We start from the raw sequence: 27,500 nt of genomic DNA on the forward strand, positions 1-27,500 counted from the left end.
TAACTCATTACTTTTATAATCTCAAAGTATAACTCATTACTATTATAATCTCAGAGTAACTATAGCTCATTACTCTTATAATCTCAGAGTAACTATAGCTCATTACTCTTATAATCTCAGAGTATAACTCATTACTCTTATAATCTCAGAGTAACTATAGCTCATTACTCTTATAATCTCAGAGTAAATACAAACTCATTACTCTTATAATCTCAAAGTAAGTATAGCTCATTACTCTTATAATCTCAGAGTAAGTATAACTCATTACTCTTATAATCTCAGAGTAACTATAGCTCATTACTCTTATAATCTCAGAGTAAGTATAACTCATTACTCTTATAATCTCAGAGTAAATATAACTCATTACTCTTATAATCTCAGAGTAACTATAGCTCATTACTCTTATAATCTCAGAGTAAGTATAACTCATTACTCTTATAATCTCAGAGTAACTATAGCTCATTACTCTTATAATCTCAGAGTAACTATAGCTCATTACTCTTATAATCTCAGAGTAAGTATAACTCATTACTCTTATAATCTCAGAGTAAATATAACTCATTACTCTTATAATCTCAGAGTAACTATAGCTCATTACTCTTATAATCTCAGAGTAAATATAACTCTTTACTATTATAATCTCAGAGTAAGTATAGCTCATTACTCTTATAATATCAGAGTAAGTATAACTCATTACTCTTATAATCTCAGAGTAACTATAGCTCATTACTCTTATAATCTCAAAGTATAACTCATTACTCTTATAATCTCAGAGTAACTATAGCTCATTACTCTTATAATCTCAGAGTAACTATAGCTCATTACTCTTATAATCTCAGAGTAAATATAACTCATTACTATTATAATCTCAGAGTAAGTATAACTCATTACTCTTATAATCTCAGAGTAAATATAACTCATTACTATTATAATCTCAGAGTAAGTATAACTCATTATGTGTGTGTGTGTTTCTCACTGGTGTGTGTGTGTGTGTGTGTGTGTTTCTCACCAGTGTGTATCTGTGTGTGTTTCTCACTGCTGTGTTTGTGTGTGTGTTTCTCACTTGTGTGTTTGTGTGTGTGTGTGTGTGTGTGTTTCTCACCGGTGTGTATGTCTGAGTTTATAGACTCGTATCCTGAAGACGCTGCGTCGCTGAGTGTGTGAGACACACTGCTGACGTGTGTGTGTGAGACACTGTCGCTGTATGTGTCGGTGTGTGTGTGAGAATCATCAGAGCTGCTGGAGTTTAAATCAGGTTGAGTCTCCTCATCAACCTACAGAGAGAGAGAGACAGAGAGAGAGAGATACAGAGAGATAGAGAGATACACAAAGAGAGAGAGAGAGAGAGAGAGAGAGAGAGATACAGAGAGATACAGAGAGAGATACAGAGAGAGAGAGAGAGATACAGAGAGAGAGAGAGAGAGAGAGAGAGATACAGAGAGAGAGAGAGAGAGAGAGAGAGATACAGAGAGAGAGAGAGAGAGAGAGAGAGAAAGAGAGAGATACAGAGAGAGAGAGAGAGAGAGAGAGAGAGAGAGAGAGAGACATACAGAGAGAGAGAGAAAGAGAGAGTGAGGGGGGATGGTTAGTGTGTGTGGAATTTTATGAGAGTTGAGTCAAAATCTGAGTGCAGTAGCTTTTAGACTGCCCTCTGGTGGAGAACAGAGTCCAGACTCAGCTCTATGCTGCCCTCTGGTGGAGAACAGAGTCCAGACTCAGCTCAACTGCCCCCTATGGTGGAGGACAGAGTCCAGACTCAGCTCTACGCTGCCCTCTGGTGGAGAACAGAGTCCAGACTCAGCTCTATGCTGCCCTCTGGTGGAGAACAGAGTCCAAACTCAGCTCTACGCTGCCCTCTGGTGGAGAACAGAGTCCAGACTCAGCTCTATGCTGCCCTCTGGTGGAGAACAGAGTCCAGACTCAGCTCTATGCTGCCCTCTGGTGGAGAACAGAGTCCAAACTCAGCTCTACGCTGCCCTCTGGTGGAGAACAGAATTCAGACTCAGCTCTACGCTGCCCTCTGGTGGAGAACAGAGTCCAGACTCAGCTCTACGCTGCCCTCTGGTGGAGGACAGAATTCAGACTCAGCTCTACGCTGCCCTCTGGTGGAGAACAGAGTCCAGACTCAGCTCTACGCTGCCCTCTGGTGGAGGACAGAATTCAGACTCAGCTCTATGCTGCCCTCTGCTGGAGGACAGAGTCCAGACTCAGCTCTACGCTGCCCTCTGGTGGAGGACAGAGTCCAGACTCAGCTCTATGCTGCCCTCTAGCTGAGCTGCTAGTGAGCTCTCAGCAGACACATTTCTGCTCACGTAACTGTACACCGATAAACGTATTCTGATCATAATCTGCTCACAATGTGTTCGGTGCGCGTTCACACCTGGATCTTCTCAAGTCGAATGAAATCTGAACGTGATCTGATCACCAAAAACGCAGATTAACACACAGAGTGAACAGACGCTGCATCTGGTTCCCCATTAAACTCTATCAATCAGCACAGACTGACAGACTTAAATCTGCCCTCGCGGATTCATTCAGGACTCAGCAGGAGACGCAACGCAGAACCATTAACTAATAAACATAATTATTACACTAATCCACACAGAATAAACATCAACACTTCACAGTAACTTCACTCACGCTTAGCACAATAAGAGTCCCCTGTGAATATATTGTTAAACGTACATTTATTTGATTTAACTGAACACTTAACACTATATATTTAAACCACTACTACAGATAATAATAATAATAATAATAATAATAATTGTTATTATTATAATAATAATAATTATAATAATTTAATAATTGTTATTATTATCCGTATTATTTCATTATCATTATTAATAGTAGTTGTGGTTTGTGGACAGAGGAATTGCTAATAAACACTGACTAAGATGTGTTTAAATGAGTGTTTGTGTAATTAAAATTCAGGAAATACATAATGAGGCATTTATTTCCTCCTGTTTTACCCCCCCCTCCCAGAGAAGACCACCCAGCTGGTGTTCTGATAATTACAGAGTGAGACCCCTGTTGTGGAGGGTTCTGAGTTCTCACCTCCACTCCGAGAGCCTTGAGGACATCACTCTTACACATCGGGCAGGTTCTGTGTTCCAGCAACCACGGCTCCACACACACCTTATGGAAAAAATGACTACACACACACACACACACACACACACACACACACACACACAGAGAGAGAGAGAGAGAGAGCGAGCGAGAGAGAGAGAGAGAGAGAGAGAGAGAGAGAGAGAGAGAGAGAGAGAACACGTGAGCAGAGCTGATTCACTGAATAACAGAAGCTTTAATCCTCAGAACTCAGATGATAAACTCATGCTGTCATTTTATATGAATAATTTCTGACTGAATTGAGTGAAGAAACTGTAAATATTCATACCTCGTTAGTCAGAACAGGAGAAATTTTATAATCATGTGAATTTGACGTTATTAATGTGTGTTAAGTCTTTACTCCTTTGCTGCTGTCATTTTAGTGGATTATTTAATGTAAACTGAATGTTTAATAACTGTAGACTGTAAAGGTTAATCTGAGTATCACATCCTGATCAGTCAGATATCTGGTAATTCTATTGGATTTGTTGTTAAAGTTGGTGAGATGTTCTGGTTAGCTGGTGTTTAGTGGTGTTTGTAGATTGTAAATCAGTATTTCAGTAAGTGTTTATTAGAGTGAAGCACTAATAATTAAACTAATAAACGTTTCTGTGCAGTGAGTTTCTGTTTCTCCTCCGCTGCTCCTTCATTCTCTTCATTTCTCCTCATTCTGTTTTATTCTCCTTCACTGAGCACTGAGTCACTCTCTTTATCCCTAAACACACACTGGAATTCCAGGAGGAGTGAGTTTCATAGATAAACACTCTCTCTCTCTCAGCTCTGTTTACCCTGCAGGCAGGGTAAACTGGATCAGTCAGTTTCAGCTTTAACCACACACACACACACACACACATACACACACACACATACACATACACACACACACACATACACACACTGCATATATATACACACACACACTCACGCACTACATATATACACACACACATACACACACACTACATATATATACACACAATCACTTACACAAGGAGGAGGTGTGGGGAGGTGTAAAGGCCGGGGGGTAAAGCAGGGGGTGGGAGGGGTAAAGGAGAGGTTCCACTAAACTATTGTTTTAATGAGTACCTGCAGGTGAGAACTGAGAGAACGTCTCCAGGTTTATACACTTCAATACACACTGCACAGGAGTCAGCATCAGGACCTACACACTCCTACACACACACACACACACACAAACTGTTATTATTGATAATCAATTAATGTTGTTAAATTATGTTTGCATCTTTAACCACCAACATACACTGACCCACCATTCTCCACCCAAACACCACCATTCTCCACCCAAACACCTCCATACTCCACCAAACACCATAATTCTCCATTCAAACACCACCATTCTCCACCAAGCACCATCATTCTACACTCAAACACCATAATTCTCCATTCAAACACCACCATTCTCTACCCAAACACCCCCATTCTCCACTAAACATCATCATTCTCCACCCAAACACCACCATACTCCACCAAACACCATCATTCTCCACCAAAACACCATCATTCTCCACTCAAACTCCACCATTTTCTACTAAACACCATCATTCTCCACCCAAATGCCACCATACTCCACCAAACACCATCATTCTCCACCAAACACCACTATTCTCCACCAAACACCACCATTCTCCACCAAACACCATCATTCTACACTCAAACACCATAATTCTCCATTTAAACACCACCATTCTCTACCCAAACACCCCCATTTTCCACTAAACATCATCATTCTCCACCCAAAAACCACCATACTCCACCAAACGCCACCATTCTCCACCCAAACACCACCATACTCCACCAAACACCATCATTCTCCACTCAAACACCACCATTCTCCACCAAGCACCATCTTTCTACACTCAAACACCATCATTCTCCATTCAAAAATCCACCATTCTCTACCCAAACACCCCCATTCTCCACTAAACATCATCATTCTCCACCCAAACACCACCATACTCCACCAAACACCATCATTCTCCACCAAAACACCACCATTCTCCATTCAAACATCATTCTCCACTCAAATACCACCATTCCTCCTCAAACACCACCATTCTCCACTCAAACACCATTATTCTCCACCAAACACCATGATTCTCCACCAAACACCACCATTCTACACTCAAACACCACCATTCTGCATTCAAACACCAACATTCCCCCCCAAACACCACCATTCTCTACTCCAACACTATCATTCTCCACCAAACACCACCATTCTCAACCCAAACACCACCAAACACAAACTCACAGATCACAGCATGTTAAATATCTCTGCACCTTATTCCACTACCTCATGTCCAGAAATGAGTGCTGAGTCAGTGCTGCACTGTCCTGTCTGTTTACTGTGTCTAATGTCTGTTTAATTTATCGTATTAGTTGTATTGTTTCTAGTTAAATTTTTTGTTTGCACACTGTCTGCATGTTTGCACTTTGTACTCTTTTGTTCCTCGCTGCACCGTGTTGTTCCTGGAGGAACGTAATTTCACTCCACTGTGTACTTGTACATGGATGGAATGACAATAAAAGCCTCTTGACTTGACCTGACCATTCTCAACCCAAACACCACCATTCTCAACCCAAACACCATCATTCTCCATTCAAACACCATTGTTCTCCTTTCAAACACCATCATTCTCCAACCAAACACCACCATTCTCCACTAAACACCACCATTCTCCACCCAAACACCACCATTCTGCAACAAACACCACCATTCTCCACTAAACACCACCATTCTCCACCCAAACACCACCATTCTGCAACACCACCATTCTCCACTAAACAGCACCATTCTGCAACAAACACCACCATTCTCCACTAAACACCACCATTCTCCACTCAAACACCACCATTCTCCACTCAAACACTATCACTCTCCATTTAAACACCTCCATTCTCCACTCAAACCCCATCATTCTCCACTCAAACACCACCATTCGCCACCCAAACCCCATCATTCTCCACCAAAACATGATCATTCTGCAACAGACACCATCATTCTCCACTAAACACCACCATTCTCTACTAAACGCCAGCATTCTGCAACAAACGCCACCATTCTGCAACAAACACCATCATTCTCCACTAAACACCATCATTCTCCACGAAACACCATCATTCTCCACTAAACACCACCATTCTCCACTAAACACCACCATTCTCCACTCAAACACCACCATTCTCCACTCAAACACTATCACTCTCCATTTAAACACCTCCATTCTCCACTCAAACCCCATCATTCTCCACTCAAACACCACCATTCGCCACCCAAACCCCATCATTCTCCACCAAAACATGATCATTCTGCAACAGACACCATCATTCTCCACTAAACACCACCATTCTCTACTAAACGCCAGCATTCTGCAACAAACGCCACCATTCTGCAACAAACACCATCATTCTCCACTAAACACCATCATTCTCCACGAAACACCATCATTCTCCACTAAACACCACCATTCTCCACTAAACACCACCATTCTCCACTCAAACACCACCATTCTCCACTCAAACACTATCACTCTCCATTTAAACACCTCCATTCTCCACTCAAACCCCATCATTCTCCACTCAAACACCACCATTCACCACCCAAACCCCATCATTCTCCACCAAAACATGATCATTCTGCAACAGACACCATCATTCTCCACTAAACACCATCATTCTCCACTAAACACCATCATTCTCCACTAAACACCACCATTCTCTACTAAACACCACCATTCTGCAACAAAAGCCACCATTCTGCAACAAACACCATCATTCTCCACTAAACACCACCACTCTCCCCCACAGTGGGTGTTGAAGACGAGGAGCTGATCTGCTCGTCTGTCTCGTCTCTAAGCTCCAGTGTGTTACCTTGTCTCCGTGTTTCAGGGTGCGGATCTGCAGTTGACCCATCGCCTTTTTGGCCTTCGCTTTCAGCTGGTTCTGCAGGAGAAACACACAGTGATGATCACACACACACATCAGAACATCAGGCAGGGAATTCATAACCATGAGGGAGGGAGGGAGCTTTTAGAGGAGGACGTCTGGTTCCTATCACCACCACTGTGAACAATTCTGACTCGGTAAGTTTATCTAGAACTGAGCGTGTCACACCAAACCGCTCTGAACCGCTCTGAACCGCTCTAAACCACTCTGTTTACATCTTAACCCTTTAGTTCTGTAGGAATTCTGTGAGATCAGTGGAGTTCTCCTTTAATCATACACTAGAGAATTAAACTGTGTGTGTTGTGTGTATTTTCTGCTGCTCAGCAACCGTCGCACAGCTCAGAGTGTTCAGGGGAATCAGAGAGACAGTTTACACCCACAGTGACGTCTCACTCTCTCTCTCTCTCTCTCTCTTTCACTCTCTCTCGGTCTGTAATGTTTTTGTGGTATATTTTGTTGTGCTGGATGAGGTGTAGTGTGAGGTGTAGTATATGGTGTACTATGAGGTATAGTGTGTAGTGTGAGGTGAAGTGTAAGGTGTGGTGTATGGTGTGACGTGTGATGTGAGGTGTAGTGTGTAGTGTGAGTGTGAGGTATAGTGAGGTACGGTGTGAAGTGTAATGCATAGTGTATAAGTGTGAGGTGTAGTGTGCAGTGTGAGGTGTGTAGCGTGTGCAGTGTGAGGTATGGTGTGTAGTGTGAGGTATAATGTGCAGTGCGAGGTGTACTGTGAGGTATAGTATGCAGTGTGAGGTGTAGTGTGCAGTGTGAGGTGTAGTGTCAAGTGTGAGGTATAGTGTGCAGTGTGAGGTATAGTGTGCAGTGTGAGGTATAGTGTGCAGTGTGAGGTATAGTGTGAGGTATAGTGTGTAGTGCGAGGTAGTGTGAGGTATAGTGTGTAGTGTGAGGTGTAGTGTGAGGTATAGTGTGTAGTGTGAGGTATAGTATGCAGTGTGAGGTATAGTGTGAGGTATAGTGTGTAGTGTCAGGTGTAGTGTGCAGTGTGAGGTATAGTGTGCAGTGTGAGGTGTAGTGTGCAGTGTGAGGTATAGTATGCAGTGTGAGGTATAGTGTGTGGTGTGAGGTATAGTGTGAGGTATAGTGTGCAGTGTGAGGTGTAGTGTGAGATATAGTGTGTAGTGTGAGGTATAGTATGCAGTGTGAGGTATAGTGTGAGGTATAGTGTGTAGTGTCAGGTGTAGTGTGCAGTGTGAGGTATAGTGTGCAGTGTGAGGTGTAGTGTGCAGTGTGAGGTATAGTATGCAGTGTGAGGTATAGTGTGTAGTGTGAGGTATAGTATGCAGTGTGAGGTATAGTGTGTGGTGTGAGGTATAGTGTGCAGTGTGAGGTGTAGTGTGTAGTGTGAGGTATAGTGTGCAGTGTGAGGTATAGTGTGCAGTGTGAGGTATAGTGTGTAGTGTGAGGTGTAGTGTGCAGTGTGAGGTATAGTGTGTAGTGTGAGGTATGGTGTGAGGTATAGTGTGCAGTGTGAGGTATAGTGTGTAGTGTGAGGTATAGTGTGTAGTGTGAGGTATAGTGTGTAGTGTGAGGTGTAGTGTGCAGTGTGAGGTATAGTGTGTAGTGTGAGGTATAGTGTGCAGTGTGAGGTGTAGTGTGCAGTGTGAGGTATAGTGTGTAGTGTGAGGTATAGTGTGCAGTGTGAGGTGTAGTGTGTAGTGTGAGATATAGTGTGTAGTGTGAGGTGTAGCGTGCAGTGTGAGGTGTAGTGTGCAGTGTGAGGTGTAGTGTGTAGTGTGAGATATAGTGTGTAGTGTGAGGTATAGTGTGCAGTGTGAGGTGTAGTGTGTAGTGTGAGGTATAGTGTGCAGTGTGAGGTATAGTGTGTAGTGTGAGGTGTAGTGTGCAGTGTGAGGTATAGTGTGCAGTGTGAGGTATAGTGTGTAGTGTGAGGTGTAGTGTGCAGTGTGAGGTATAGTGTGTAGTGTGAGGTATAGTGTGAGGTATAGTGTGCAGTGAGAGCTGTGTGTACAGTCAGAGCCGAGGAGCTGATTTTCACAGTCAGAGAGTTTAATGATGCTGTGATGCTGTGGTCAGTGGTCAGTCAGAGCTCATATTCACCTCGTAAACCCGCAGATCAGATCAAACACACTGATTACACATTTAAACACACCTCGTCACGCCTCCCACTGGCTTTGCAGAGACTAACACTCCCCACTCTGTTCAAGACTCCAACTCCCAGAATCCTCTGGGGGATCACATGACCACAAACTCTACCATTCACGTGTCCACGCTCGCGTTGATCGGGTTATTGATTGTTGACCGCTGTTGTAATGACGATACATGTCTGAGTGCTGTCTCAGCGCTCTGTGCCTTAGAGAGCCTTCATTTCCGTGTTTGACGTCTTGGTTTGTTTTCTCGGTCACGACTGCAGTCTGACCCCTTTGGACTCTTCCGTGTTTTTGACCTTTTTCTCGTGTTCTCCTGTTCTGATTTAGTCCAGCCTTTACTGCCCCGTTTGTCCATGTATTGACCTTCGCCTCTTGCTGTATCTCGATTCTGGATTTGCTCTTATTAAACGTTTTAAACACAGCCGGTCTGACACACACCGGCTGATTCTGATATTATTATTATTATCAGGGATTAATTTACTGTTTATTATCGAACTCATTAAATAATTTAATCCTTGAGCCAGAACTCGCAGACTAACAACCCTGTTTCTCCAAACACACACACACACACACACACACACACACACACACACACACAGACACACACACACACACACACACACACAGACACACACACACACACACACACACACACACACACACATATTAATATTTTACAGGGAAACTTTGCACTTAAACTCTTGTTACACACACACACACACTCTGCTAGAGATCAGATTCTAACCCACTCACACACACCACTGCAGTGAGTGAGTGAGTGTGTGTGTGTGTGTGAGTGTGTGTGTGTGTGTGTGTGTGTGTGTGTGGCACTGGAATTCTAAAAGTACCACAGCCACATAATTGTAACCACAATCAAAACCACCTAATCACACACATCCACAGGTGGTCCTCCCTCTCCCCTCAGCACAATACTATCTAACACACTCATCTGTTAGCTGACATAACAGAATTAGCAGTTAGCGTTCTTCTCCAAGCATGTTGAGCTTGGGCTTGGGAACTGGACATGACTGAATTTGGGAGAAAATTGGGAAAAACACAACTATAACTACCGTCAAAATCACAGGTGACTAAGGTAACAACATGAAAACAACAAAAGTTGTTTATGTCCGCATACGCTCAGTTTGTTTAGATGAAACAGTGAGTGATGTTTGATGTTTGATGTGTGATGTTTGAGTGATTCCCTGCAAAAATGAACTAATAAACGAATAAAGCCCGATTCTGACAGTGGACAGCTCGTGAGCGAACACTCCGCCCTCCGGCGTCTGCACTGCTTTAAAATTTACTCTGACACAATCAGACGACTGAGCCACAGCGCCGGACTGATCACATTAAGACGTTCCCTCTGAGTTTACCTGTTTGCGGTTCTGCACTCTGGCTCTGTAGAGTCTCCGAGCGGTGTAGTAGATGAAGTATGCAACGGTTGCCGTGGTGATGATGATGAAGGAGACTGAGATGAGGAAGATGGAGTAGTGACTCATCAGCGGCTCGAACACCCGCCCTACCTCTATCTCCACGGTAACGGGCACGCCCATACGCAGCAGCTCGGCCAGCGTGGTCCCGCCCTCGTTACCCATCATCACCGCCACGATAGTGGTACCTGCAAACACACACACACACAGCTTAAAAGTTTAGTTTAGAAAGGTTACCATGGAAACGGGCCAGCATCTATTTCAGAATCTCACGAATATCGTCCTCTGAAGTCGTGAGTCAGTCAGTGTGATGTTTATATTAGGAGCTCCGGCTCTAAGCTGTTTATCACTGTGGACAAAATCGCAGCTGTGTAAGCAAACATGGTCCAAACCAGATGTGGACATTTTACCTGCGAGTGTCGCTGGGTGATCCTCTGAATTACGAACTCGTTGAACAGTCAAAATATTGTGGCGTCAGTGAAGAAGACAACACAGGAATCACTGTCCTTTAAAGGCGAATGCTCTTTTATTGAACAGGCAGCAACGGAAAACCGCCGCTCTGTGCTGCAGACACAGCCGGGAAGCAGGCAGATCACTTCTAACCACACACTTTGGCCCAATTCCGTTTCTTATTTTTACCCCTACCCCTTGTTTTCGAGTGTCACTTTGCCCCTTGGAACTGAGTTAGAGGGTAGTGGTTGAAATCTTCCCTACGAAATGGGACCCCAAATTTTCCCGTTCCACCTTAAACGGTGCAGCAGTTCTGAAACCTGAGGTGCCAGAATGTAACTGCTGTACCACTTAAGGTGGAGCAGGACATTTAGCTAACTAGCTACTGAGACATCAGCACTACTAGTGTTTTTTATACGTGTTATGAAGAAAAGGACCAAAATACACTGAAACGACATTATAATACGATGGTTACTGTAATTTTCTAACAGAGAAAATTCTCACATTTGTGGGTTTCTTTGGTCTCTTGTTCAGTCATCTTGCTGGTTTTTCTTTTTTTCTCTTAACTCTCTGTTTGGAGTCTCTGAAAAACCTCCGTTTGGAGGGTCATGTAGCCCCAACACTTCGCCCCACCCCTCTATCTCAACAAGAATTGGAACCCCTCTGTAGGTGTGAAGGGCTCAGAGGTAAGGACTAGGGGTGAAACAGGATTGGGCCTCTCTCTTTCACGGTAGGCACTAACACTGAGACAACTAACGACGACACTCTTGTGGCCGCTTTGCATGGCCACGCCTCCTGTGCTCCTGTGGCAGCATGAGCCAATAGCAGGACGCCACAATATGAATACTGCTACATACATGCTAATAACATCACTGTTATGTTCCAACAGCAGCGCCTCAAACCGCAGCCTCAAACTGCCAGACGCCTCTAAACTCCCTCGCTGGACAGAGCCTGCTGGTCTGTGTGGGGTGTTTTGGTGAGGTCAGTTCAGTGAGCAGCAGAGTTAGCTGTGCAGCTGTACTCGTATTTCAGCTCGTTAGTGACCTTGTGATTCAGAGAATCCGGCTACGTTTGGCACATTTTTGTTTACAGAGCAGAAGCGATTTTCTGAAAGTGCTCATTTTTCTCCACAGAGAAAACCAGGAAGGTCTTTCTGCCTCCGCAGGGTCAGTAAAGCAGCAGCGTAACTGCAGGTCAGCTGTGTTTTAGCCTTGCTAAGCTAGCTGGTCAGTGCTGTGTGGCAGAGGTAGATTTCATTAGCTTCAGTGGATCATTAGCGTGTCCCACTTTCACAATCAGCACAGACACAACGTTCACAGCGTAGAATAAGTGAGCGACTGCAGTTCAGCTCAGCTCAAAATCAGCCGCCGGGCGCATAAAACGAGACGAGGCTTGTTCACAAAACAGCGAGCAGAATGTGCCTCACTGCAGACAAACTACAGGAAACAGTGTGTCTCTCACAGAGTCTCTGACACTGAAGAGCACAGACTGTATGTGCTGGATAAGGTTAACGGCCCTTATCCACGCTGTGAAAACGCAACGACTGGGGCCACTCTGAGAAGCTGCTCGCTGGACACGTTTCAAACAATTCTTATACATATTTTGTCATTTAAATGTTTCTGTGCTCGTGGAGGGTCCTGTAGCCCCCGCTGGGTGAGAACACTGTGCCCTAACTGAGGAGCGTCTCCACAGCGGAGGTGTTTTAGGCAGACAGGTCAGAGGGAGGTCGGGTATGGACCTGAACAGGGGCGAAGCGCGTTTGAAGGGTGGAGCTGAGCTGGTTTACAGGCAGATACGCCCTGATGACGCTCTGCAGGAGCTCAGGCCTGAACTGGTTCAGCAGCGTGTTTCAGCAGAGAAACCAGCTTCCAGTATCACATCATCACTCACCCACCACTGCAGACTGACTGGGGTGTGGTGGCCTGCAGTGGTTTGAGGGGGATCTAAGGTTCACCAGCCCACCTAGCGAGACTGGACAGTACAGCAAAAACATTACATCACGATACTTTATAAGATTTCCATGATAGACAATGTGCATCACAATATGTTTCACAGTTAAGATTTAATTTCAGAAATAATAATAATAATAATAAATTTATGACTACAGTGTTTTTTGTTCACTGTTTTATAAACTGCACTAAATCCAGTCAAACAGGCCTCATTAACTCACTCTGTACTGAAATGTGCCCTCAGAGTTTTAGTCTTTACGTTCTGATGCTCAGAAACGCGTATTGTGACATAATTAATCATGATAATCACCAAATAATCATCACATTGCCCACCCCTGCCCCACAGTGTCAGTGGGTTTCAGCTGATACTGAGGTCAGCAGAGGGAACGGAGGGTCAGCCGTCCTGTGTATTTGCAGACGTCCTGCTAAAGCTGAAGAGGTTCAGCTCACAGACAGCTGAGCTCCTGAGAGAAACTCTTCCAGTGATGGAGGTTTCTATTTAAACTACTACTAATACTGCTACTACTAATACTACTACAAATACTACTAATAATACTAATAATTCTAATACTACTACTACTAATACTACTACAAATACTACTAATAATACTAATAATTCTAATACTGCTACTACTAATACTACTACAAATACTACTAATAATACTAAATTCTAATACTGCTACTACTAATACTACCACAAATACTACTAATAATACTAATAATTCTAATACTGCTACTACTAAAAATACTACTAATAATACTACTAATACCACTACTACTAATACTACTACAAATACTACTAATACTACTACAAATACTACTAATAATTCTACTAATACTAATACCACTACTACTAATACTGCTACTACTAATACTACTACAAATACTACTAATACTAATACCACTACTACAAATACTCCTACTACTATTAATACTACTAACACTGCTCCTACTAATACTACTACAAATACTACTAATACTAATACCACTACTACTATTAATACTACTAACACTGCTACTACTAATACTACTACAAATACTACCACTTCTATTAATAACACTATTAATAACACTACTAATACTACCACTAATACTACTACTAATACTACTACTACCACTGCTACTACTAATACTCCTAATTCTAATACTGCTACTACTAATACTACTACTAATACTGCTACTACTAATACTACTACAAATACTACCACCACTTCTATCAATAACACTACCAATACTACCACTAATACTACTACTAATACTACTACTACCACTACTATTAATAATACTATTAATACTAACACTGCTACTACTACTAATACTACTAATACTAATACTGTTACTGCTAATAATACTACTAATACTAATACTGCTCTTCCAGTGATGGAGGTTTCTCCACCGCACAGCTCGGGAGTTAGTACTTGGAGACGGAGGAGCAAAGCCCCCCCCCGGGTGGTGGTGTCAGGGGGCAGCGGGGTCAGGGGGAACCGTGGTGTCGGGGGGCTGAGGAGGTTTCCGAGTGAAGCTGCACGTCTGAGCGACCGACTGACGTCAGTTCAGCCTTCGGAGGATTCGACACACACGGCCATAACAAACACCAGCAGACGCTCAGGAGAGGAACAAGCTGCTCTCTCTCTCTGTCTCCCTCTCTCTCTCTCTATTGCTCTCTGTGTCTCTCCGTCTCTCTCTGAAGTTGTCCTGAACTCTGTAACGTTGAACTCTTTCACTCCCTGATCAGATCAGAACTTTAACCCTGAGCACTAATAAAACACCAAACAGGTCAGACCTCATAGTTCTCGTCCAGCTCAGCAGGAAAAACAGGCCTTACAGGTTCAGAGCTGAGCAGGAACGTTTCTGACCACATAAACACAGCAGGAGCCTCGCACTGCTCACTCTGCTCAGCTCACTCAGCTCACTCCACTGAGCTCAGCTCACTCCACTGAGCTCAGCTCACTCCACTGAGCTCACTTAGCTCACTCCACTCAGCTCAGCTCAGCTCAGCTCACTCCACTCAGCTCAGAAAAAACCTGCTTTCTTTTTTACTAAAACTCACATAACCTGTTTGTTTACAAGACTAGCGCAGCGATGGAGTCTCATACCCATCAATTAGCACCCTGCCAACCGCACACTGCCAAAGACACACTGCTAACCGCACGTTCAACACCTCACTCACCTCAAACAGTGAAGGTTACTGTTCAGCAGCTTCTTATTTGAATTCTCAGTTCCACCTTAAACGGTGCAGCAGTTACAGCAGCAGCCGTTTAAGGTGGAACTGAGAGTTTCCAATAAGCAGCTGGTGAATATAAAGACAAACTCAGCTTCGTCTATCGGACAGTGCGGAGTCGATCGGTTTGATCAGTGACCTCTGACTGCTGATAAACACAGCAGTGGAGTTCAGTGTGTCTGGAAGTCTCAGTCAGAATTCACTTCAGCTCAGTGTGACTGTATCAGTGACGTCACTCTCACAGTCAGAAAACAATAATAATATTCATAACAATAATCATAATAATAACCATAATACGCATAATAACAATAATATTATTATTAATAATAATATTTTAGTACATCATTAGTGTTATTTATAATTGTAAAAATATAGTATAAACGTGAAAATAATAATAATAATAATAATAATAATAAGCATAATACGCATAAAAACAATAATAATAATAATAACAATATCAATAATAATATTTTAGTACATCATTGTTATTTATAATTGTAAAAATATAGTGTGAAATGATAATAATAATTGTAATAATATATTTGTGATATATTTACCTGGATGTGCCATCTGTAATATTAAATCTATAATCTTATTTATATGTAAATAATACGACACTAAGGTGTAAATAACAATTATAATAATGATAGTATTATTATTATTATTATTATTATTATGTGTGGTTGCCCGGATGTGCCGTCTGTAATATCAGCTTTAACGCGGTTTCTTATCGTGTTTGTTTGTGTAAGTGACAGTTTTGTCTCGAACTGTCCGGCAGTTACCCGGATGCGCCATCTGTATGACGGTGTTCTCGGTTCCGTCCTCGTTGTAGATCAGCGCCGCCGCGGCTCCTCTGTCCGCCGCGCGGTTGATCTTCTCGGTGAACGTGCAGCCGCTTCCCCTCTTCATCAGCGCAATCCAGCCGGGCTCCCTGCGCGCGCCACGGAAGCGCGTGTCCGGGCTGCAGGCGTGCACCGGCTCGGCCAGCAGCACGCGGGCCTTCAGCCCATGACGCGGGGACTCGCGCCCGAAGAGCCCCGCCTCGCGCCGCCACGTAGTGAGGTTCCCGGGCAGCGCGCTCGCGCTGTGGTTCACTTGCACGCTCAGGTAAGCCGTGCAGAAGGTCGAGGCGCTCGCGCAGCACCACACCTGCGCCAGGCACGCGAAGGTCAGCCAACACCACCACCGCCGCGTGGACATGGCGCGAGCTCTGCTGTGTTTGTTTGTCGAGGCTCGAGACGCTGCCGCTCCTCACCTGAGCCTCCGCCGATCTGATTGGCCCTGCGCGCGCAGGTGAGCTCTGCTGTTCCGCGCGTGCGCTCTAGTTAGCTGCATGAGCTCCAGCGTTGTGATTGGACGGCTCTCTTCCTCGAAGCTTCGGTGGGCAGGGCTTTGCGATTTGGTAACAGGTCCGGCTCGCTGATTGGACAGCCGAGAAGTCGCTCAGGTTACCGTGGCAACCACAAAGCACCGCGGGTAGAAACGTAACCAGGAGAGTTTGAGCTGTAAAACATTCACAGTTTAATTACAGTAATAAACCCGATAAACCCGATCAGAACCGCAGAGAACCAGAACAGCCCGAGGAGCCCAGACTCTCAGATCTGATCGGCTCTGTTTCTCCGTGTGTTTATTTGGTCAGTAGAGCTGAAGAGAGCAGAAGAGGCTCCTCCCTGCAGAGAAACCCAAACAAACCATTAAGTGTGTCTGCTGGTTCCTGATGGCCCTGATAGTGAGGGGACAGTGGTCCACTGTCGGCCCACTGAAGGCAGAGCTGGTGGTCCACTGGAGTTTAAACAGAGTAAAAGACAGAATTCCACTGGTCATCACTCATTTTCCTCACAGTCCAGTTTACTGATTTTTCCTTCTTTCCTTTCTTTAGTCACACTTTATAAATTAGTTTAGTAAATAATTTGAACGTACTGCAGCGTCAGCAACATCTATACAATCATTTTATATCAGGCTAAGTCACTATTTTTCTCTCGGTTGTTTGTAATATTTGTCTTTAAAATCTGTTTGAGGAGATTAAAACTAGGTAGTTCAAGTTTAAGAGGCTTTACTGTCATTCCAGCTGTAAATCAGCACACAGTGAACGGAACAACGTTCCTGCAGGACCAACACAGGAACACAAGTGAAACAACACAATATACACAGAGCAGACAGAACAGCGCAGAGCTTGTATGCAGGATGCTAACCTGGGTGGTCCGAGGGTGGACCAGCAGTGGCAAACAGTCAGTGGGGGACGACCTTATCAAGCCAGTGGACTGATATGTGCTGCTATCAGAGGGTTTGTATGTGTTTTGTCTTTTTGAATGGGTTGATATCAGATGTATGAAATAAAGGAGGATTTCTGAGCCTCTCCTGACCAGAGGCATCTCTACATTTGGGGGCCCCACCAGATGTCGCTGTGGAGCAGTGCACGACATGATCAATTATTCAGCATAACAACTAATATATATTCATTTTTTCTTCGTAACTAACATTGTTGTGTGTTTATTACATATGACAATGGTAAGGCTGTGCGATACATTCTATATATCCTCCTGTTCCTGTTGTTTAAATGCCAGTAGGCTCCCTATTTCTCCCAGCAGTCTTGGTTTGGTGAGCGTGGGGCCCGAGCAAGCAGTTAAAAACACTCCATGCATGTTCAACGTGCTTTCAATAACCATCTGTGGGGCCGATCACGGTGGCCACATGCTGAGAGCAGCCAATAAAAAATAATACATTTACATACATTCGGATGTTTAGTAACATCGAGGCTGTTGCTGCGCAGCCAACCACTGTTCCTCACCAGTTGTGGTAGCTGCTCATAATAGCAACACAATATAATGAGTGAAGTGGAAAACGTAATGAAAGTTAAATTTGGTTCCAGCCACTAGAGCAGAAATTAGAGATTAAACGTTTGGGACACACCAGCCAGAGGATTTCAGCATCATTCAGTCCAGAGAGGTTCAAGAGAAAAACATGGCTAACTGTGCGTGTAGCTAAAAACACTCTCCTGCTTTCCTCGCCTGCTCTTGCTATGATATCACCTGATGTCATTCATGGGTTGGTCATTTTGAGAGAAAAGGTTTTGACGAATTTGCCCAGATGAAAGATCACTGTGCATATTTTCTTTTCGAGCAGTGACCGTCATGGTGGGTCATTCTGCGTTATTACAGGCCGTGTTATTCCTAAAGCCCTGAAAGCGTGACACCCGATTCATTAGGCAGTACTCATATATGGCTGTAAGGGCTCTGGATGCGTGGTGTGTGTGGTGTTTGTGGTGCGTGTGGTGTGTGTGGTGTGTAGTGCTGGGAAGCGGCTCTTATGGCTCCGTTGGGTAATGTTTATCTGTGAAATAATCACTGGGATAATGAAAAGGTGAGATTAGGATCAGATTCCGACTGATGCCCGTCAATATAACTTTATTTCCTGTGTGGATTTTGGTTCAGCAGCACTAAATTACTCCCAGCGCCAGGCCTGACGCCACCGATCTGCACTGTAAACACACATTTTAGAGTTTTATTCTCTGATTCACTGCCGTGTACCTCTCTTCATTCACACTCTCTCTTCATTCACACTCTCTCTTCATTCACTCTCCCTCTTCATTCGCTCTCTGGCTCGCTGCTCTCTCACTCTCTCTCGGCCATCTTTGAAAGGTGTGTTGGCTCAATAGTTTCCAATAGAGACCACTAGTTTCCTGTAGAATCAGCCACTGGTCACCTGTTAAAGCATTAGGATCCTTTACACTGTGACATCAACCCATTAAAAAGACACAACACATTACAAAACCACCAGAAACCAACAGACACACTTAATGGTTTGTATGGGTTTTTCAGCAGTGTTATGTTGTTGTGTTGTGTTGTGGGTAGTTAGTGGTCTTTCCTGCTGTGTTTGTGTGTCTTTCCTGCTGGTGTAATAAAGAGCTCTTCTCGTAACAGAATCACAGCCTCTCCTTCGTCTCCAAGACGCTACAGTACACAAAACATTCATTGCAAATGTGTTTATCAGATATATTTCTGCAGTGTATTAAAATGACCAAATATGTATTTGTTAAATATATTATTAAAATGCATGTATTTGTGTTATTCTCTGTGTTCAGTTGAGTGTAATAAAGGTTCCAGATGTAACTAAACGTTCTTCTGTGATCTGCACTGTACTTTACATTAACCATGTACGTCTGCAGTCAGACTCTCACACACAATGTATTTCACATAAACAAGATATCAGATCATAACTGCATTTTCACAGAGTATCAGTACCCACAACACTCGCTTCTGTCCTGTTAAAGGATCATTTGATCAGATTTAAAATGAAGAGACTGGAACACAAATTCATCTCTAAAAGTATCAGACAGTGAAGAGCATCAGACAGGATTCTGGATATTTACATACATTTTTAAATGGCTTTGATTTAAATATATTCAGTTAATATGGGAATTTATTCTGAAATATGCTTTAGTGTTTGAATGTATTTCAGTTTGGACTGCAATGTGTTTGAAATGCATTTCAAATACATAAAACTACACGTCCATATTTTTCCATATGGCTCAGTGAAGAGGGGGCAGATTTACAGTCGGGTTAATGTGACTCAACGCTGGAGTTTAACCTCCGTTTATTACCTTTTATTGGTGCGATCAGCAGAATGTGATTAAATAAATGAACTCTCTGCCTGTTAAGTTGGTGTTTTTATGTCTGTTTGGTCCAAAGTTCCTCCTGAGAATTTAGCCCAGCTAGCACAGTTAGCACAGTGAAACACTGAGACAGCCTCAGTCACACTGTGGTTCGACTGTTTAAAGCAGTGACGTTAATTACACACCGTTTCTTAATTATTATTATAATGATCACTCAGTTTATTATGGCACGATTCACTGTTGAAGCATTTTAATCAGCAACAATCCAAAATATTAATGTATTAATGTTAAAACAAAAATCTGATCTAAATATGTAAATAACTTTCTAATTATTTTGAGTATAGAAGAATGGATTTGGCATTCAACATCATCTACACTTCAACTTTTCTAATTTGTTCATTTAGGCTCCACCTGTCTACTTCCTGTTTACTCCATCCACAGGTTTCCACCATGCTGAGAGAGAGAGAGAGAGAGAGAGAGAGAGAGAGAGAGAGAGAGAGAGAGAGAGATGTAGGTTGGCAAAGAAAGAACAACATCAAAGTTATGAAGGAGTGATTTCAGCGGCTACAGGCGGCTGGGTGACCATTCTAAAAGCAGCCTTAGACCCAACTAACATGAGTTTTCTCTTAACACAGGTCAACTGAAGTGAACAACTGTCAGCAGTGTACACGCTTAATAAAATGGTTCTTCAAGGGTTCTTTAGTAAAGAAAACGGCTCTTTAAGAACCCTGTTTGGTGCTATATAGAACCCTTTTCAATACGGATCTATTTAAAACCATCTGGAGAACATTTTCCATCAATCTGAAGAACCTTTCATGAGGCAAATAACCCTTTATCCAGGCAAAGGGTTTGTTGAGTGCTCATGGTTCCATGTAAAACCATTTTCTTTACTAAAAAACACTTGAAGAACCTTCTTTTTTAAGAGTGTAGTTAATGAGGAGAGTATGAAGAGCTGCAGGCTGAGAGCTGAGGAACATCTGAAGGTCATCAGCAACAAAGTAAACCTGTGGCACACGCTGAGACAGTAATCATGTTATTAGTGTCTGTCTTTTAGTAAAAAATGCAGCAGGAATAGCTAAACAAAGCTGAAGCAGCATCACAGCTGCATCTATGAGGTTTAAAATCAGGCCGAGATGAAGGATTAGAAAAATCCTGCGTTAACAGAGTGAAGGAGGTCAGTTACCTTGAGGCTTAAAAAGGTGGCCATCCACGCAATTAACTCGTCCTCATTCTCACAGCAAACATACCTGCAAAGACATGAGATTTAATGTTATGTCTTTATGATAAACAGAATTTTTGTGAGCTTATATAAAAAAAAATGGTGGAGGAAATACTTTAATGATTCTTTGCAACTTGAACCTGATTTTCAGAGAGTTTTATGGTGAACGTTTGTATAAGAGTTTCAAGCTATTCTGGAAGTAAAAATATCTGAGAATAAATTCGACCAGTGATGATCAAATTATAGAGCTTCTCGTTTTGATTAGTTTGGTTGAAGTGCTTTTTATCATCTTTACACCCCAAACCACAGCCAGCCACAGTGAGCCAGGCAGCAGATGAAGACGACAGATTTGGTGTCAGTATTTGATACTTTTACTGGATTGACTTGAAAACTTGAATAGAAATTTAATAGAAACGTAATTATTCACTTAAACCCTCAGATTCATGAATCTACCAGACTGGAATTATCTTCAGTTAGCAAACAACATTTTACAGTAACTATAAATCAGAACTCAGGGCTCCAGAAGCTCAGCTGACTGAATATACCATTCGTCTAAAAATTTGGCTAAAATGATCAGCTTTGCCTCCAGCTGAAGCAACATTCCTGTATCCTTAATAACATTCCAGAGTGGATTGGAGAGCTGCTAGTTGTCACTCACCACTGCTGCCGGTCAGAAAACAGCGTCAGGCCCCACCTACAAACACACAAACAAATAAATAAACAAATAGGCAGACAAAGCAGTTTCTGTCAGTGAGAGAAGGAAATAATGCAGAGTACTGTAACTGAATTACAGAGGAAAACCAGCCTAGAGCTGCAGTTTCAGCAGCGCCCCCCAGTGGCCAATCAATCAGAATTACATATTTCTAATTAATGAAATCAAATACATGTTTTCTCCTTATTACTTTGTTATCAGATGAACTAGGACTCTTGTCTGTCTCTGTTAGGAAACATTGTGATGCTGTGTTGAGCTGTAGTGTGTATTACGGTGTTGGGATCTGTAGTGTGTGTATTACAGTGTTGCTGGCTGTAGTGTGTATGACGCTGTTGGTGGCTGTAGTGTGTATGACGGTGTTGGTGGCTGTAGTGTGTGTATGACAGTGTTGCTGGCTGTAGTGTGTGTATGACAGTGTTGCTGGCTGTAGTGTGTGTATGACAGTGCTGGTGGATGTAGTGTGTGTATGACAGTGTTGCTGGCTGTAGTGTGTGTATGACAGTGTTGCTGGCTGTAGTGTGTGTATGACAGTGCTGGTGGATGTAGTGTGTGTATGACAGTGCTGGTGGATGTCGTGTGTGTATGACAGTGTTGGTGGATGTCGTGTGTGTATGACAGTGTTGCTGGATGTAGTGTGTGTATGACAGTGTTGCTGGATGTCGTGTGTGTATGACAGTGTTGCTAGATGTCGTGTGTGTATGACAGTGTTGCTGGATGTCATGTGTGTATGACAGTGTTGCTAGCTGTAGTGTGTGTATGACAGTGTTGCTGGATGTCGTGTGTGTATGACAGTGTTGCTGGATGTAGTGTGTGTATGACAGTGTTGCTGGCTGTAGTGTGTGTATGACAGTGTTGCTGGCTGTATTGTGTGTATGACAGTGTTGCTGGATGTCGTGTGTGTATGACAGTGTTGCTGGATGTAGTGTGTATTACAGTGTTGCTGGCTGTAGTGTGTGTATGACAGTGTTGCTGGATGTAGTGTGTATTACAGTGTTGCTGGCTGTAGTGTGTGTATGACAGTGTTGGTGGATGTAGTGTGTATTACAGTGTTGCTGGCTGTAGTGTGTGTATGACAGTGTTGCTGGATGTAGTGTGTGTATGACAGTGTTGCTGGATGTAGTGTGTATTACAGTGTTGCTGGCTGTAGTGTGTGTATGACAGTGTTGGTGGATGTAGTGTGTGTATGACAGTGTTGGTGGATGTAGTGTGTGTATGACAGTGTTGCTGGATGTAGTGTGTATTACAGTGTTGGTGGATGTAGTGTGTGTATGACAGTGTTGCTGGATGTAGTGTGTATGACAGTGTTGCTGGCTGTAGTGTGTGTATGACAGTGTTGCTGGATGTAGTGTGTATTACAGTGTTGCTGGCTGTAGTGTGTGTATGACAGTGTTGCTGGCTGTAGTGTGTGTATGACAGTGTTGCTGGATGTAGTGTGTATTACAGTGTTGCTGGCTGTAGTGTGTGTATGACAGTGTTGCTGGATGTAGTGTGTGTATGACAGTGTTGGTGGATGTAGTGTGTGTATGACAGTGTTGCTGGATGTAGTGTGTATTACAGTGTTGCTGGCTGTAGTGTGTGTATGACAGTGTTGGTGGATGTAGTGTGTGTATGACAGTGTTGTTGGATGTAGTGTGTATGACAGTGTTGCTGGCTGTAGTGTGTGTATGACAGTGTTGGTGGATGTAGTGTGTGTATGACAGTGTTGCTGGATGTAGTGTGTATTACAGTGTTGGTGGATGTAGTGTGTGTATGACAGTGTTGCTGGATGTAGTGTGTATGACAGTGTTGCTGGCTGTAGTGTGTGTATGACAGTGTTGCTGGATGTAGTGTGTATTACAGTGTTGCTGGCTGTAGTGTGTGTATGACAGTGTTGCTAGCTGTAGTGTGTGTATGACAGTGTTGCTGGCTGTAGTGTGTGTATGACAGTGTTGGTGGATGTAGTGTGTGTATGACAGTGTTGCTGGATGTAGTGTGTGTATTACAGTGTTGCTGGCTGTAGTGTGTGTATGACAGTGTTGCTGGCTGTAGTGTGTGTATGACAGTGTTGGTGGATGTTGTGTGTGTATGACAGTGTTGCTGGCTGTAGTGTGTATGACAGTGTTGGTGGATGTAGTGTGTGTATGACAGTGTTGCTGGATGTCGTGTGTGTACGACAGTGTTGCTGGATGTAGTGTGTGTATGACAGTGTTGCTGGCTGTAGTGTGTGTATGACAGTGTTGCTGGATGTCGTGTGTGTATGACAGTGTTGCTGGATGTAGTGTGTGTATGACAGTGCTGGTGGATGTAGTGTGTGTATGACAGTGTTGCTGGCTGTAGTGTGTGTATGACAGTGTTGCTGGATGTCGTGTGTGTATGACAGTGTTGCTGGATGTAGTGTGTATTACAGTGTTGCTGGCTGTAGTGTGTGTATGACAGTGTTGCTGGATGTAGTGTGTATTACAGTGTTGCTGGCTGTAGTGTGTGTATGACAGTGTTGCTGGATGTAGTGTGTGTATGACAGTGTTGGTGGATGTCGTGTGTGTATGACAGTGTTGCTGGATGTAGTGTGTGTATGACAGTGTTGGTGGATGTAGTGTGTATTACAGTGTTGCTGGCTGTAGTGTGTGTATGACAGTGTTGCTGGATGTAGTGTGTGTATGACAGTGTTGGTGGATGTCGTGTGTGTATGACAGTGTTGCTGGATGTAGTGTGTGTATGACAGTGTTGCTGGATGTAGTGTGTATTACAGTGTTGCTGGCTGTAGTGTGTATTACAGTGTTGGTGGATGTAGTGTGTGTATGACAGTGTTGCTGGATGTAGTGTGTATTACAGTGTTGGTGGATGTAGTGTGTGTATGACAGTGTTGCTGGCTGTAGTGTGTATTACAGTGTTGCTGGATGTCGTGTGTGTATGACAGTGTTGCTGGATGTAGTGTGTGTATGACAGTGTTGGTGGATGTCGTGTGTGTATGACAGTGTTGCTGGATGTAGTGTGTGTATGACAGTGTTGCTGGATGTAGTGTGTATTACAGTGTTGCTGGCTGTAGTGTGTGTATGACAGTGTTGGTGGATGTAGTGTGTGTATGACAGTGTTGCTGGATGTAGTGTGTATTACAGTGTTGCTGGCTGTAGTGTGTGTATGACAGTGTTGCTGGATGTAGTGTGTATTACAGTGTTGCTGGCTGTAGTGTGTGTATGACAGTGTTGCTGGCTGTAGTGTGTGTATGACAGTGTTGCTGGCTGTAGTGTGTGTATGACAGTGTTGCTGGCTGTAGTGTGTGTATGACAGTGTTGGTTGATGTAGTGTGTGTATGACAGTGTTGCTGGCTGTAGTGTGTGTATGACAGTGTTGCTGGCTGTAGTGTGTGTATGACAGTGTTGGTGGATGTAGTGTGTGTATGACAGTGTTGCTGGCTGTAGTGTGTGTATGACAGTGTTGGTGGATGTTGTGTGTGTATGACAGTGTTGGTGGATGTAGTGTGTGTATGACAGTGTTGCTGGCTGTAGTGTGTGTATGACAGTGTTGCTGGCTGTAGTGTGTGTATGACAGTGTTGGTGGATGTCGTGTGTGTATGACAGTGTTGCTGGCTGTAGTGTGTGTATGACAGTGTTGGTGGATGTCGTGTGTGTATGGCAGTGTTGCTGGCTGTAGTGTGTATGACAGTGTTGCTGGCTGTAGTGTGTGTATTACAGTTCTGGTGGATGTAGTGTGTGTATGACAGTGTTGCTGGATGTAGTGTGTATTACAGTGTTGCTGGCTGTAGTGTGTGTATGACAGTGTTGCTGGCTGTAGTGTGTATTACAGTGTTGCTGGCTGTAGTGTGTGTATGACAGTGTTGCTGGCTGTAGTGTGTATTACAGTGTTGCTGGATGTAGTGTGTGTATGACAGTGTTGCTGGCTGTAGTGTGTGTATGACAGTGTTGCTAGCTGTAGTGTGTGTATGACAGTGTTGCTAGCTGTAGTGTGTGTAAGACAGTGTTGCTGGCTGTAGTGTGTGTATGACAGTGCTGGTGGATGTCGTGTGTGTATGACAGTGCTGGTGGATGTCGTGTGTGTATGACAGTGTTGGTGGATGTTGTGTGTTTATGACAGTGTTGCTGGCTGTAGTGTGTATTACAGTGTTGCTGGCTGTAGTGTGTGTATGACAGTGTTGCTGGCTGTAGTGTGTATTACAGTGTTGCTGGCTGTAGTGTGTGTATGACAGTGTTGCTGGCTGTAGTGTGTATTACAGTGTTGCTGGCTGTAGTGTGTGTATGACAGTGTTGCTGGCTGTAGTGTGTGTATGACAGTGCTGGTGGATGTAGTGTGTGTATGACAGTGCTGGTGGATGTAGTGTGTGTATGACAGTGTTGCTGGCTGTAGTGTGTGTATGACAGTGCTGGTGGATGTCGTGTGTGTATTACAGTGTTGCTGGCTGTAGTGTGTGTATGACAGTGTTGCTGGCTGTAGTGTGTGTATGACAGTGCTGGTGGATGTAGTGTGTGTATGACAGTGCTGGTGGATGTAGTGTGTGTATGACAGTGTTGCTGGCTGTAGTGTGTGTATGACAGTGTTGGTGGATGTTGTGTGTTTATGACAGTGTTGCTGGCTGTAGTGTGTATTACAGTGTTGCTGGCTGTAGTGTGTGTATGACAGTGTTGCTGGCTGTAGTGTGTATTACAGTGTTGCTGGCTGTAGTGTGTGTATGACAGTGTTGCTGGCTGTAGTGTGTGTATGACAGTGCTGGTGGATGTAGTGTGTGTATGACAGTGCTGGTGGATGTAGTGTGTGTATGACAGTGTTGCTGGCTGTAGTGTGTGTATGACAGTGCTGGTGGATGTAGTGTGTGTATTACAGTGTTGCTGGCTGTAGTGTGTGTATGACAGTGCTGGTGGATGTAGTGTGTATTACAGTGTTGCTGGATGTAGTGTGTGTATGACAGTGCTGGTGGATGTAGTGTGTGTATTACAGTCTTGCTGGCTGTAGTGTGTGTATGACAGTGTTGCTGGCTGTAGTGTGTGTATGGCAGTGTTGCTGGCTGTAGTGTTGCTGGCTGTAGTGTGTGTATGACAGTGTTGCTGGCTGTAGTGTGTGTATGGCAGTGTTGCTGGCTGTAGTGTGTGTATGACAGTGCTGGTGGATGTAGTGTGTGTATGACAGTGTTGCTGGCTGTAGTGTGTGTATGACAGTGCTGGTGGATGTAGTGTGTGTATTACAGTGTTGCTGGCTGTAGTGTGTATGACAGTGTTGCTGGCTGTAGTGTGTGTATTACAGTGCTGGTGGATGTAGTGTGTGTATTACAGTGTTGCTGGCTGTAGTGTGTATGACAGTGTTGCTGGCTGTAGTGTGTATGACAGTGTTGCTGGCTGTAGTGTGTGTATGGCAGTGTTGCTGGCTGTAGTGTGTGTATGACAGTGCTGGTGGATGTAGTGTGTGATTTATGGTGTTGGGATCTGTACTGTGTGTATTACGGTGTTGATGGCTGTAGTTTTCTCCTGTAGCCATGATAAAGCTTCAGTTCCTGTACAGTCCATTCTCTCTCAACCTGGGAGCCCTGCACACACACACACACACACACACACACACACATACAAAGTCAGCTCTTAGTATTAGTCATTATGTTTTAAGTAATTTAAGTTCTGTTTATTCTTCTTCTATTAATGTATTATAACTGTATTACTCCAGTAGTATATTTTCAAAGTCACGTTAACCTAAAATTGTTTTTTTTCAGTTAATTTTTAAT

The 27,500-nt window shown here is 43.5% G+C and overlaps 2 protein-coding genes across 2 annotated transcripts in view; both read right to left on the reverse strand.

Moving 5' to 3' along the window:
• rnf128a (ring finger protein 128a) overlaps positions 1–16,519 on the reverse strand; it is a 19,603-nt gene extending 3,084 nt beyond the window's left edge. Inside the window, exons 1-6 of the mRNA XM_036580069.1 lie at positions 16,039–16,519; positions 10,580–10,824; positions 7,003–7,074; positions 4,198–4,283; positions 3,058–3,154; positions 1,103–1,274 (exon numbers count right to left, since the gene is read on the reverse strand). Of these exons, the coding sequence (XP_036435962.1) occupies positions 1,103–1,274; positions 3,058–3,154; positions 4,198–4,283; positions 7,003–7,074; positions 10,580–10,824; positions 16,039–16,456 (1,090 nt within the window). The 5' untranslated portion in view covers positions 16,457–16,519. The remainder of the gene's footprint in view (positions 1–1,102; positions 1,275–3,057; positions 3,155–4,197; positions 4,284–7,002; positions 7,075–10,579; positions 10,825–16,038) is intronic.
• A 4,299-nt stretch (positions 16,520–20,818) lies between these two features.
• The window catches only part of arap1a (ArfGAP with RhoGAP domain, ankyrin repeat and PH domain 1a), a 36,334-nt gene continuing 29,652 nt past the window's right edge, over positions 20,819–27,500 (reverse strand). The window contains 3 exon segments of the mRNA XM_036580070.1: positions 20,819–21,115; positions 21,746–21,781; positions 27,229–27,311. Coding sequence (XP_036435963.1) covers positions 21,010–21,115; positions 21,746–21,781; positions 27,229–27,311 — 225 coding nt within the window. The 3' untranslated portion in view covers positions 20,819–21,009.

The sequence above is a fragment of the Colossoma macropomum genome, unplaced genomic scaffold, assembly GCF_904425465.1.
Source record: "Colossoma macropomum unplaced genomic scaffold, Colossoma_macropomum, whole genome shotgun sequence".
NCBI classification, from domain to species: Eukaryota; Metazoa; Chordata; class Actinopteri; order Characiformes; family Serrasalmidae; genus Colossoma; species Colossoma macropomum.